Here is a 14,001-nt window from a genome sequence, read left to right on the forward strand (position 1 = left end):
TATAGGAGAATGTTAAAAATCAGATGGGTGGATAAAGTGACAAGTGAAGAGGTATTGCGGCAAATAGATGAAGAAAGAAGCATTTGGAAAAATATAGTTAAAAGAAGAGACAGACTTATAGGCCACATACTAAGGCATCCTGGAATAGTCGCTTTAATATTGGAAGGACAGGTAGAAGGGTAAAATTGTGTAGGCAGGCCACGTTTGGAGTATGTAAAACAAATTGTTGGGGATGTAGGATGTAGAGGGTATACTGAAATGAAACGACTAGCACTAGATAGGGAATCTTGGAGAGCTGCATCAAACCAGTCAAATGACTGAAGACAAAAAAAAAACTTTACTCCTAACACATATTTAGAATATTTCTTTATTGGATTTTATGATTTTAAAAAGAATTAAATATAAAAATCAAACTAAGACAAAAAAGTCATGAAGATACTATAAAGCGGCTTATTAATGAATCCCTTTCTCTCGATGTGTTGTGTATATACTTCAAGGATTTGATGCAGTATCAGATTTTTGTCAGGGTAGCATAGTGTTTTGTTAAATATTTGCCTTTGTTATCAAGATCAAGACTTAAACATAAGAATTACATTTTAATGCTATCAGTTCCTTGTTTCTCTGTCTTCAGGTCACAATTAGTGATTGGGTTATACAACACATTCTTGCTTAATAAAATTAGGAAGTGACAGTTACACATGTAATACTTTACACTTTACACATACGTTACACATGTTACACTTTATATACATAGAATCTAGGACTGAATAGTTGTCCTTAAAATAGTGTGCAGTTTTGTAACAGGTTACGAGTAAAACAACAGTAATTAATACCATATTTAACTAAATCTGTCTTGATTATTTTTAGTCCTTTTGCCGCAGTTACATGACTGCATACATGATTGTCTAAATAAAGAGATCATATGTAGAATATTAAAATAGGATTAGAACTTATATTTCAGTTGCGTCTGTAAGTCAGATAGAAATAGTTAACCTGTTTCAAACTTGTTCTTTTAATTTGATTAGATCAGAAAAAGTGGAAACCCCAATTTTGGCCAACAGGCTAGGGTTCAAGATAGGAAATCGGCTTCCAATTCAAGCCCAGAAGCCGGCCTCCATGGCACGAGTGGTAGCGTCTCAGTCTTTCATAGGTTTGAATCCCTATCAGGCATGGCATTTTCACACGCTACTTCTCATTCAAACCATCCTCTGAAGCAATACTTAACACTGGTCTCGGAGATTAAATTAAAAAAAAAAATACAAGCCCTGAAGCATAATCATTGCTTCACTATGCAACACCAATTATGGCCTTCTAATCGTTTCAGAAGAACTTAATATAGCTGTCAGTTCAGTTCCCATGGCACCTTCTAAAGAATCAAGGATAAGGAAGGGTCACAGGCTAGAAAGTAAATTATTACACTCTACTGATGGGATGATTGTCTTTTCTCACCGTACCCTCGTTTTCCTTAACCTTTACTTTTTCTTCTCTGTTATCAGTACTGACTATGAGGTTCTTTGTTTAAGTTTGCCTGAAGAAAACACACATACTATTAGATACTAAGGCACAGTCTTATTATCTGGTGGAGAACATGACTCAGGTAGCCCCGCATCTTAGTTGGAGCTCTCATTCAGAGTCATTGTTTCCTATCCAGTAACTGCACAATAAGCCTAATGGCATCTTATTACGTAGAACCTTGCCTCAAAAAAAACATGAGGTAAAAGTAAGGATAATCAACAACCTACAGAGAGCCTGAGCCGTTCAGAAGTTAGGTAGTTTACCAAATTACTCGGCACAAGATTCTTATAATTTACATTAATGAATAAATTTGAGCATGTGGATGACTATAATTTTTAGTCGGTTACATTACTGCTTTTATTAGAGACCAAAATTAAATATTCATGAGCTACTCTGAAAAACTACTAAAGTGAATTATTACCTTTTTTCTAGGAGCTAACCTAAATTTATCAAATCTCAACTTCTTTTACCTTCCAAGGCCAAGACAGGAAAGTTACTATTATTTCTCCAACAGTAAATTAAAATATGTAACACATCTCTTCCAGTATTTATCATAGAGTTATACTTGTCTTTTTAAAGTTATATCTATAATATAAAATAGAAATAAGTTAATTGACCACAGTTGATATGGATAACCAACGATTGTAAATAGGCTTACAGTGAGTGATAAGCCGGTCACTACTCAGTAGTCTTCTGAAGCATTAGCATATCCAAGCACCAAGATATGTGTCTCCATAGCACTAGACTGTAAATTATATTAGATGGAGATATATAATATATCATAGTCAAGTACACTGATCTTTACAAGGTTTTATGAAGCACGTTTTTACTTTGTTGTTAAAGTTAGAATCAAGAACAAGTTTGAAAACATGAATGTATTATGTAATAAAAAGTACATCTATTAGTCAACATATGGTTTAATACAAAGAGGGCTTTTTAAAAAGAGGTTGACCATCAGGAGTAATATAAATTTAAAATAAACTGAAAAATATTTAGATTGTATTAAGTAGGATATTGTTACACAGTAGTCTATTTCACCGATATAAACAAACAGTTCCAATGCAAGATAGGGTGAGCAAAATCATCCCCATTGTGGCTGGCTAACTGGTGTATGTCAATCTCACCTGACTAACTTATAAATGAGTAATTTAATATTACAAATAATATAAAACTTAAAGTAATATATAATTTAACAATATCAGGATGTACTGTACTAATTATTTTAAGTGAGCTCAAAGAGCCCCCCAGCAATAATTAAGAAAGTAATTTATTGTTTACTTTTTTTGTCTTCAGTCATTTGACTGGTTTGATGCAGCTCTCCAAAATTCTCCATCTAGTACCAGTTCTTTCATTTCAATATACCCCCTACATCCTACATCCCTAACAATTTGTTTTACATATTCTAAACGTTGCCTGCCTGCACAATTTTTCCCATCTACCTGTCCCTCCAATATTAAAGCAACTATTCCAGGATGCCTTAATATGTGGCCTATAAGTCTGTTTCTTCTTTTAACTATATTTTTTCAACTATATTAACTATATTTTGTCACTTTATCCACCCATCTGATTTTTAACATTCTCCTATAGCACCACATTTCAAAAGCTTCTACTCTTTTCTTCTCAGGTACTCCGATTGTCAAGTTTCATTTCAATATAAAGCTATGCTACAAACATATACTTTCAAAAATGTTTTCCTGATGTTTAAATTTATTTTTTATGTAAACAAATTATATTTCTGACTGAAAGCTCGTTTTGGCTGTGATATTTGGTATTTTATATCGTTCCTGCTTTGTCCATTTTTAGTAATTCTACTTCCCAAATAATAAATTTTTTCTACTTCCATAATCTTTTCTCTTCCTATTTTTATATTCAGTGTTCCATCTACATTATTTCTACTGCACTTCATTACTTTTGTTTTGTTCTTGTTTATTTTCATGCGGTAGTTCTTGCGTTGTACTTCACCCTTCATTGTTTCATTCCTTCATTTATTGTTTCTTCTAAATCTTTTTTATTCTCAGCTAGAATTACTATATTATCAGCAAATCGTAGCATCTTTATCTTTTCACCTTGCTCTGTTACTCTGGATCTAAATTGTTCTTTAATATCATTAACTGTGTAAAGATTAAAAAGTAACAATGATAGGGAGCATCCTTGTCGGACTCCCTTTTTTATTACGGCTTCTATCTTATGTTCTTCTATTATTACTGTTGCAGTTTGGTTCCTGTAAATGTTAGCAACTGTTCTTCTATCTCTATACATGAACCCTAAATTTTTTTAAATGCTGAACATTCTATGTTATCAAATGCCTTTTCTAAGTCTATAAATGCTAAGTATATCGGTTTATTTTTCTTTAATCTTCCTTCTATGATTAATCTGAGTGCTAAAATTGTTTCCTTTGTTCCTATACTTTACCTGAGACCAAATTGGTCTTCTCTTAATACTTGTTGCACTCTTCTTTCAATTCTTCTGTACAGAACTTAAGATTTTTGATGCGTGAGCAGTTAAGCCAATTGTTCTGTATTCTTCACATTTATCTGCGCTTGCTTTCTTTGATATCATGACAGTAACACTCTTTTTGAAGTCTGACAGAACTTCCCCTTTTTCGTAAATATTACATACTAGTTTGTATAATCTATCTATCACTTCCTCACCTGCACTGCACAGTGCAGGTGAGAAAGGCTCCCAGGAGCCTTTCTGCCAAAAAAAAGTAATAATACTCATCAATTATTACTGTAATTAAGTTTTAAATAACAAACAAATTATGCCTTGATATGGAGGCTGCCGTTAACCAGTACCATGTACGATCCTTGTCCATAATTTTAACAGTTTAAATCCAATAGATTCCTAACAAAGCAGTATATAACTACCGAAACTAATAAAAAAATGTTATATTCCAGTTAAAATTTTATCTGCATATTTACAGCATCATAAAATAATAAAATACAGGCTCTTTGTTTATGCATTCAACTTATTTTCTCAGTTTAATGATACAAAAATCGAATTAAATTTTCTGATAGAAGTTGACAAAGTGCAATAAAAGTTAATGATGTTCATAAATTAAACATTTTCCCATAGTTTGAATTATTTGAAGTAAATTTCTCCTTGAATTATTTTGGAGAAGTGGAGTTTGTAATCAGAGTGACTATTTTACGGTCCTTTGTAGATCAGTTTTTTTATTAAAAAAATCCGATGACTGTGTCAAAGAGGGTAATGCGTTGGCAGCAATGCATCACTGTTCTGTCACTGATAGTTACTGTATAGTTCAGAATGTAGATAGACTCTCAGACTAGTATTGTCATCTACCGAAATGTGAATGATATAAACAAAGTACAACACGGCTGGTTCATTCTCATGAATTTCCCTCTGCACAGCGATAATCGTCACACAAATGACAAATGAGTTTTTAGGCTTGCTAACTCTCTAATCTGACCTTGGTACAATCACCTGGCTTCAGCCCACAAACTGCACTGATGTCCAAGCAACCATAAGCCTGGGTCACCAGCTTTGTAGAGTGGAAATTGATGTCTAGCTTGCAAAGTGCAAGATAAAGATTGCTAGAATAGAAAGGCTGACATGTGGAATGAATCAAGCAGTAGAGAGCTCCCTCTGGGCTTGAAAGTGCAACCTCATACCTGCCTCAGTCATAACTACCTTTCCCTATTCTCACAAATCCAACCTCAATTGGCTGAAGCAGAGAATATTTTGATGTCATACCCTCAATACTGAATGCTAATAGCCGTCCATGCCAACCACACACTCAGCTCATTTCAGATACAGATTTAGAACCGATCATACTGATGAACTGTGGGCTCCCTGAATTCAATCCTCTGTCCAGGATAAGGTTCTGGTTCTGTGTAAACAATTTACAGTAAAGTAGTGTTAAAATTGATGCTATTTTTATTAAGTGTGCAATGAAATTGTTGAATTTCTTCATAAGTGTGTTTCTTTAAATAGAAGTAAAATGTTATTATGAATCTCTTCCCAACTGTAACTGAAACAGTGGCTGGTTCTAATATATATATTTTTAGTTTCTTATCGATTATTATTTTAGAAACATAGGTTTTGGTTAAGATAAGCTGGGATTGTACTGAATTTATTAAATAAGTCTGGGGTTTAAACTAAGTTGAGTTTGCTAAGGGAACTAGGACTAAATTTTGTTGTTGCGATCAACATGTTTGGTGGTATGTTGTATTTATTTTGCCTCGAATTACAAGACATTCACAAAATTGGCTCATAATAAGTAGAACTTGGTGAGGGGTTCGCGCTTCCGTGAGCTCAGTTAGCTAGTTCAGAGGGCTACGATGTAGGTCATTCAAGACGTCCGGACGAGGCCTACAGCGAAGGCACTAAGCTGAGTTATTAAATCACTGATGCAAATGTCTACCGAGGCATTTGCATCGTTGGCATCCCAAGAAAGCCAGGCTTATTACTATGAGATCAGAGGGCGATAGACGACTCCTGTTAAAGCTGAACAGTGCTAGAACGGGTGGGGGGGGGGGCAACCGGAACGTCACTAGGTGGGTTTCTTCCCCTATGGGGTTGGGATGAACTTATTAAAGAAATGGCCATACCAAGTTGAATACACCAGTTCTCATCTGAACTTATTAAAGGCATGAGGTCGGACTGAACACTGTGGAATGTGATCAGTTTGAGGGCGAAAAGATGTTCTCCGATTAAGCCACTCATGGCTAGGAGGCCAGGAATGGAGGGGTTGGTGTAGCAACCAGACACATTACTTCGAGGGATTTCTTCCCCTCAGGGGGGGGGGGGGGAATTGAGATGAAATTATTAAAGGGCAAAGATGTAGAACATTCGAGATGTCCAGATGATGCCTGCAGCGAAGGCAAAAGCTGAGTTTATAAATCACTGATGTAAATGTCTACTGAGGCATTTACAACAGTAGCATCACAACGAGTCCTGGCTTATTACTATGAGATGTAAAAAGTTAGAGGGTGAAAGACGACTCCCGTTAAAGCCCATCAGGGCTATGAACAGGAGGTGGTGTGGCAACCAGAAGCATCACAAGGTCTTCCCATACAGGGTTGAGATGAACTTATTAAAACAATTGTTAAACTATATACCAGTTAAACACTATTAATCATCTGGAATAAGTGAAACTTCTTATTGAAGCTTAAATAACTGTTAGTCCAAAAAAGAATCAAATCATACTAGACTTTATTATTTATATTGAAGATATTAGTTTAAGACAAAACTGTGTATTTTGGGAAAAACCATGAAACATAATTATCATATTGTTTTCAACATTTCTTTATTTTAATTCCTTATCTTTAATTTGCCGTATGTACAGGAGGTTATCAAAATCTAATACAGTTAACGATCTATTAAACAAATGGTATAGAGTGGTTAGGCAATAATCCGCTAATTATTTTACTAAAAAAAAAGATTTGTAAAATTTAGTGAAATATTTTTCTTATTCACATACTTATTTATTAAGAACAGTGTTAAATGTTTTATTAAGCAATTTTTTACCTTTGGCAAGTCAACAATCTTTTTTTTTGTGTGTGATGTTAAAAAATAAATGGTATAACTTTTATCTTTTTTTTATGTTCTTGTGTATTTTTTCTTTTGAAAGGTGTATTAACAAAATTTATAAGTAATTTTCTTAGCTGAATTTAAAAAAATGTGATTCTACTTATCAAAATTCTTAAGTTCATGAAAAACATCTATGATTTATCTGGATTTGTGTGTTATAGGAGGTGCCATGTGTTTGTAACTAAACAACAGTGTTTGTATTAAATGAGATAGGAGAAGGGGTGAAATTGTCATAGGGAAAGAACCCTTGTGAGTGGAATCGGTAATCTTGTTAACACTTTATTCCATTATACTGCAAAGGGGGTGGTTTTTGTATAACAGCATAGCATATGTATTTGTTAAATGTACAAGTATGTGTGTATGTGTGTGTATACACACAATACTAGTGACTGTTGGGTTGGTTCGGTCGATGATGTGATATGAATCAACACATACAGGTCAACTGCTTCTTACTTCATCGTGATAGGTCAACTAGCTTCAGCAGAAGTGTTTTTTCTGACAACGATTACATGATGAAACCACATAAACGGGCATGGACTTCATAACCACCTAACTGCCTACCTGTCCACCTTATTTAAAGTGAACCATCTTCATCTGTTCTGTCTATTGTTATCAGTGTATGTAATCAAAAAACAATTATAATTATGAGTTAAAAATTATTTATTTAATATAATTTTTATCCTTTTTTTTTTTTATTAAATTATAGTATTATTGGGTAGTAAGCTGCTAGATTCCCGTATTATTGTATCTACTCATCATCTTTTATCGCATAAATTGTTTTTTTCTTTTTTTCATTATTTTACTAAATAAACCTTAATGCAAAGACTTATTACTGTTTACCTCTTAAATTTTGAACATGCAATGTTCCTTTTCTAAAATTATTTTTCATTTTACAAGAAATGAGCAAAACGTATTTTCTTATATTCATTTAATTTAAAAAATATATTTTTTTTTTGCTTTCCTATGGCTTTCAAAATTTAAGACAATGTTTACTATTTTTCAGTCTTATTTACATGCACCATTCATTTTAAATTCACTAAATATTGACTATAATAGAAATTAGCAATTTTTTGTTTATTGAAAGTGAAAAATTCATCATAAAATTATTATTTTTAAGATATAATAAAATGTTAGATGCAAAGGAAGTTTTTACTTACATTAAATTTCAATAATGGCTTAATGAGTTAACTTATAAAAACAGTACATAACTAAGCACATTTTGTATTGATTAAGAATTGGATGTATTCTTTTCTTAATTTGTTTAAAAAAAATTGTTAATTTCATGTAAAAAAAATAGAAGATTTTGTGCTACAATAAAAAATTCATTTATTATTTTTATTTGTTCAATTAATTAATGTGTTCTAAAAGTATTGTAAGTATATTTTCTGAAATATATATTATGTTATGATAAGTATCCATTTTATTTTTATTTTAATGGATAAATTTAAAGTAATTATGGATTAATAATCTGATAGTTAAATTTGTTAATGAACTTACATGAAAAAAAAATCTTCCTACTTATTCTATACTTATCATATTATCTTGGTTGATTATTTTTTGTTAGTTTATCTTATTTTTATATTATTTTAAAACTAAGTTTTGTTGAACAGTAATTTTAATGATTTGATTAAGTGTGCTTTCCTTTTGTTAGATACTGGAATGAGGAACCTGTCCCTAATTATTGGAATTTACCTTGGAGTTTTAATTTGGAATTTATCCTTTAGTTTTTCTCAGTAAGTATGTGAAATTTTGACTCGACAATTTATATTACTGTTATTATTTTATGTTAAATTTACTCCCATTTATATTAAGTTTATCTAAACAGTAATGCAGATATTAATATTTAATTGATGTTTTCTATGTAGTGACTCATAGTAACTTGTTTTTAGTTTTTTTGGTATTTTTGTTGTTAAATTGCTATTTTGTACTATGATAATTTTTAACATCTATTTTTCATTTTTTAAATGTTTTCAGTGATCTCAATAACATATAATCTATCACATATTTTATTATTAATAAATATTTTTGCTTCTTGTATATTTGCTATATATATATATATATATATATATCAATATTAATAAATTTTATCACCTAATTGAGTAATAAAACAGAACTCATTAGTTTAGAGATACATCTTTTGGTCTTTAGATTTATCTTCAACCTTACATTCAATTATTACTTACATTATAAAATAATTAAATTATTATTTCAGAGATAATAATGTAAAAAAAAGGAAAGGGGAAAAAATTTAATTTATATATATATAATATATATAAAATTATTATTTATAAAATTATTTATATATAAAATTATATATATATATATATATATATATATATATATATATATATATAAATAATAATTTTAAATACAGTATTCACCGAACTTTATTTCTTATCAACAATAAATAAGCCACTAAATATGGTATTAAGTGAACAGAATTCACCAATAGAGAAGATTCTTGTGATTCTTAGCTCTTCAGTCTTGAATTTTTATTAAAATCTATATTATTACAGTAAATATTTATTTTACTTATTAGTAAAACCTATCTGGTTATAATCTGATACCACATAATTTTTTTTCAATAATAAACAAAGTAGATATTTACTGCAATAACTTATAATAAAAAATATATACCAAAGTTGATTGATCTGAAATATTTGATAACTTAAACTTACATGTCTAAATAGATCATTACTAGAGTTGATGGATCAAGAGCAATGTACCAAAAAATTGATTTCATGGAAGATAGTTTCATGTAGAAATATTATAGTAGTGGTGTACCAGTTTCAATTCTAGGTCCATTGTTTATTTTTTACCTGAATGATCCCGTTACTGACAAAAATAAATGTGTTTCATATCCAACATATGATGCAGGTTTACTAGTTTCAGAAGAAAACCTAACATTGAAAGTTTTAATATAGCAAATATAAACAAAGTTTCGACAAAAAATCATAAAAGGTTATGATTTTTGGGCATAAATTTTAATGATGATATAAATTAGCCTAAACACACTAGAGTTAGTCTGTATGAAAATATCTGAACAGATTTTCTTGCTTAGAGCCCTTCACACGTACATTGATAGCAGGATACTATTGCAAGCTTATTATGAAATTATTTATCTTTGGTGTTGTTTGGTGGGGTTCAGCTGGTAAGGTAATAAATAACTGACAGAATACTTTTTCTTCAAAAGAAAACAGTACAGATAGACTACTGGGAATGATTTCAGGATGCTTTCAAGAAAAATAATATTATTCATCATTATGTCTTTAATATAATTTCTTATATTAAAAAATATCAATTATTTTAATATAATCTATTAATAATTATAATAACATAATATTAAACTAGTAAGCATAAAATCAAAAATTAATCATTTTTAATATAATTTTTTACATTAAAAAATATCAATAATTTTTGGTGATCTCCAAGGCAGAGTTGTAGTATCTCTCAGCCTTTCATCTGGAGGTCTAGTATTCAAACCCGTCAGGAATGGGATTTTCATGCCTTTCAGAATTTCAATTTCGTATTCCCATGCGAAACTAGCTTTGAGATACTATGGTGAATTAATCATAAAAAAATATACAATTTTTAATTCTAAGGGGTATCATTAAGAATCACAGCAATATTTATTCATAGAATCAGCATAAATTTAAAAGAACAAGATTTCACTTTGAGTATGTTTTTAAAAATAAATTTCATCTAATTTAAATGCATTAGATGATAATAAAGTACAATTAATTTGATTAACAAATTTTTATGTAGTCTAGATGTATAACAAAGTTATAAAAAATTATTCTAAAATTACTTTTTTCATATAAGGATATAATACAAAAATTGTTTTTATATATTATAATAAACAGCATTTGTATTTTACATTATTGTTATTACTTTAGTATTACATGCAATAATTAATGATTAATTAATTATTTTATATCAAGGTATATCAATACTTTTTTTTTTAATCAATTATGTGATATTTTATTTTTTGTAGTTTTATGGTTTTTGTAATCTTAACTTTTCACTTTGGAATTAAGTTAATTGATATTTATATAATTTAAGCATTTGTTATATTTCTATGATAACTTTATTTATTGTTTTAAAGAAATGATATTCGACGTTGTTTTTAAAATCTGTGTAAATAAATAAACAAGGATGAAAATGTCCCTGTCAATGATGAGTACTGTTGTTCTCTTAACCGTTCCACTGTATTTAGTGGTTCATTTATTATTACTGATAATGATTTACATATACATAAATCAATTAATTTGGCCAAACTGTACAAATTCAGTGTAGCTTAGAGATGACTCATTGCATTTTTTTTTAAATAAATGATTAACTATATACATTTTGTCTATAGTTTTATTTAGAGTTATTGGTCAATTCCCCTGTGTTAGTAAACATAAAATTTTTTAAATGGTTCATTGTTCTGCTTAAAAAATAGTTTTCAAAATTATAATTACCATCTTTCATAAGATTGGCTATCATATATTCAAATTTTCTGATAGTGTAAAGCCTAAATGAAACAGCATTTCAATAATAATAAGTTATTAAGAATTAAAATTAGAGAATTGCAGTAGTTGATAAATAACTTAGTTGTACTGCTTGAAATTCAAAATCTTCCAACACAATAAGAGATCTCTAAAGCTGTTGTTGATTAATGTAAAAGCTTAAATATAAGTTATAAATTATGGGACAATACCATGAACATTATTTACATTTTCCCTTCATTCATAATAAATATTTTTGTTCCTGTAGATTTGTTGGCAATTGATAAAGAATGCTTACAGATGGATTTTCTGTTAGTTTTAAATTTCTACTTTGTAAAAATAAGTTCCTCATTACAAATGTTAATATCAGTAGCCATATTTATTTAAGATTTCTTAAATCTTTCCCTTAAATCTACTTTTCATTATATAAATTTTATTGAGTAAAGATGTTGGTAGTAGCGTTAGGGTATGTTCCAGGAGCTGTTTCCATCCAAAATTACATCGGAGAAGACCAAGAGTCCCAGAACCTGAGCCAGTATTCAGATATCGCCCTCGGACAGAAAAATTGTGTCACAGGAAATCTGGCACATGTACGCAGCCTTTACATAGACATCTTTTCTTGCTTACCCATCATGAACAAAAGGAGCAGTTGCGTAGGTGTTCAATAATACATCGAATGGAAAACACAGAGGAATTGACAGAAGAAAAGATTTCAGAATCAGGAGTTGTTTTAGTGCATGGTGCCAGGGATTGGGTTCCTAATGCTCGAGTTTTAGATTTTATTGTTACACGTTATGGAAATGTATCAGTTTTTATTGAAAATAATAATGTATCCAAAAAAATTTTAAAGTATTGTCATGGAATGGGAGAAAAGTGTTTCCGTTTAAAAAATCTGATTCCAGTTTTAGAACAATTGAGAAAATGGAATTCTCAAAATTATGTGTCCTCAACACTTTTTGATATTTATGATGCACGTTGGTTTCCTATGACAACACCACCACCACTGTTTATCAATCAAACAGTTTCTGTTTATACACAAATTCAACAGCTCGTCGCAAGTTTGTGTGTAAGAGACAAGCGATACAACCATTATGTTGAACTTCAGCAGATAATGGATGAGTCACAAGAAGTGTGTGTGTCATTAATTTCAAGTATAATCATTTTATTAGTAGTTTTATAAAAAAAAATCTTGTTTTGGTTGTGTTAAGAGTATACAATAATAATATACTGAAGGATATTGTTACTTAATGAAATCAAACAAAGTTTTTTCTTATCAATTAAAAAAAAATTAATTCTAATTTCTTATATCATAACTCTTCTTTTCTCAGTATTAATTTTTATATACTATTTTTTAACTATGGATAAGTTTTCCTATATTTTGTTAAGGAAAAGTAGAAGTCATTAGGCTCAAATTGATGAGTAACATAAAGTAGTGAGTCTGCAACAGTGTATATATAAAAGGTTTTTATTTTAAAAATTAGGTAAAAACTTCTATATTTAGATGTTTGTTTGAATACAAATATAAAAAGTGACTAATTCAATATATGCATATAAGTAGTGTTTATTTCAAATAAACAGTTACTGCCTTGATGGATATCTGAAAAGGACCTAATATGGGTGAACAATTGCATTAATAACAGATTGTTTGCAATTGTTAAAAACATGGGTAAAAATTAGTTAATTTAAAAATAAATGTATTAAAATGTTTTAGAAAAATTAAAATTTGATGAAACTTAACATTTTGAAGAAATTTTAAGATCATAATTTTTTATACATTTTTGAAAATTTTTAAGTGCATCTGGATGTATAAGTACAGCACTAAACAGACAAAAATAAATATATTTAGGTACTGTCAGAATTTTATGAACCATTTTTAAGAAATTCAGCTTGAAAATTTTGCAAAATAGTTCCCATACCTATAATGCAAAATGTACTATTTAAATGTACTATTTAAGTACTATTTAGTACTTAAAATGGTACTTAGGTTTGTTATTTAGTATCAGTCGATATAATTTCATCATAATGGCAATCTTGAACTAAAATACTATTAAAAAAAGAAATTACAATCTTGGGGGAAATAGTGATGCAAATTTTTTGTTACCACTTTCACTAAAATCTACATTTTTAACTTAAAAAGAAACCCACAATAGATTTGAATTGAAAAATATTAAAATCATAGATCTCAACAACATTCTGATTCAGAACCAAATATATTTATTTACACAGTTTATAGCTAAAGATCCATTATAACCACATTATAATAAGCTTTTTTTTGTCTTTAATCAGATGAAGCTCTCCAAGATTCTCTATCAAGTGCCAGTTCTTTTATTTCAATGTACTCCCTACATCCTACATCTCTAACAATTTGCTTTACATATTCTAAACATTGCCTGCCTGCACAATTTTTCCCATCTACCTGTCCCTCCAATATTAAAGCAACTAT

The 14,001-nt window shown here is 29.7% G+C and overlaps 1 protein-coding gene across 5 annotated transcripts in view; it reads left to right on the top strand.

Annotated features, from left to right (window-relative positions):
- The window catches only part of LOC142323678 (glycine receptor subunit alpha-2-like), a 58,956-nt gene that overhangs the window by 10,401 nt on the left and 34,554 nt on the right, over positions 1-14,001 (top strand). For 2 of the 5 annotated variants that reach the window (XM_075363768.1, XM_075363769.1), the window contains exon 2: positions 8,720-8,801. In XM_075363768.1, coding sequence (XP_075219883.1) covers positions 8,720-8,801 — 82 coding nt within the window. Of the gene's footprint in view, positions 1-7,253; positions 7,686-8,719; positions 8,802-12,035; positions 12,690-14,001 lie in introns of those variants that run through there. The other 3 variants (XM_075363767.1, XM_075363766.1, XM_075363770.1) reach the window with 3 other exon arrangements.

Source organism: Lycorma delicatula, chromosome 4, assembly GCF_047948215.1.
Source record: "Lycorma delicatula isolate Av1 chromosome 4, ASM4794821v1, whole genome shotgun sequence".
In the NCBI taxonomy this organism is placed as follows: domain Eukaryota; kingdom Metazoa; phylum Arthropoda; class Insecta; order Hemiptera; family Fulgoridae; genus Lycorma; species Lycorma delicatula.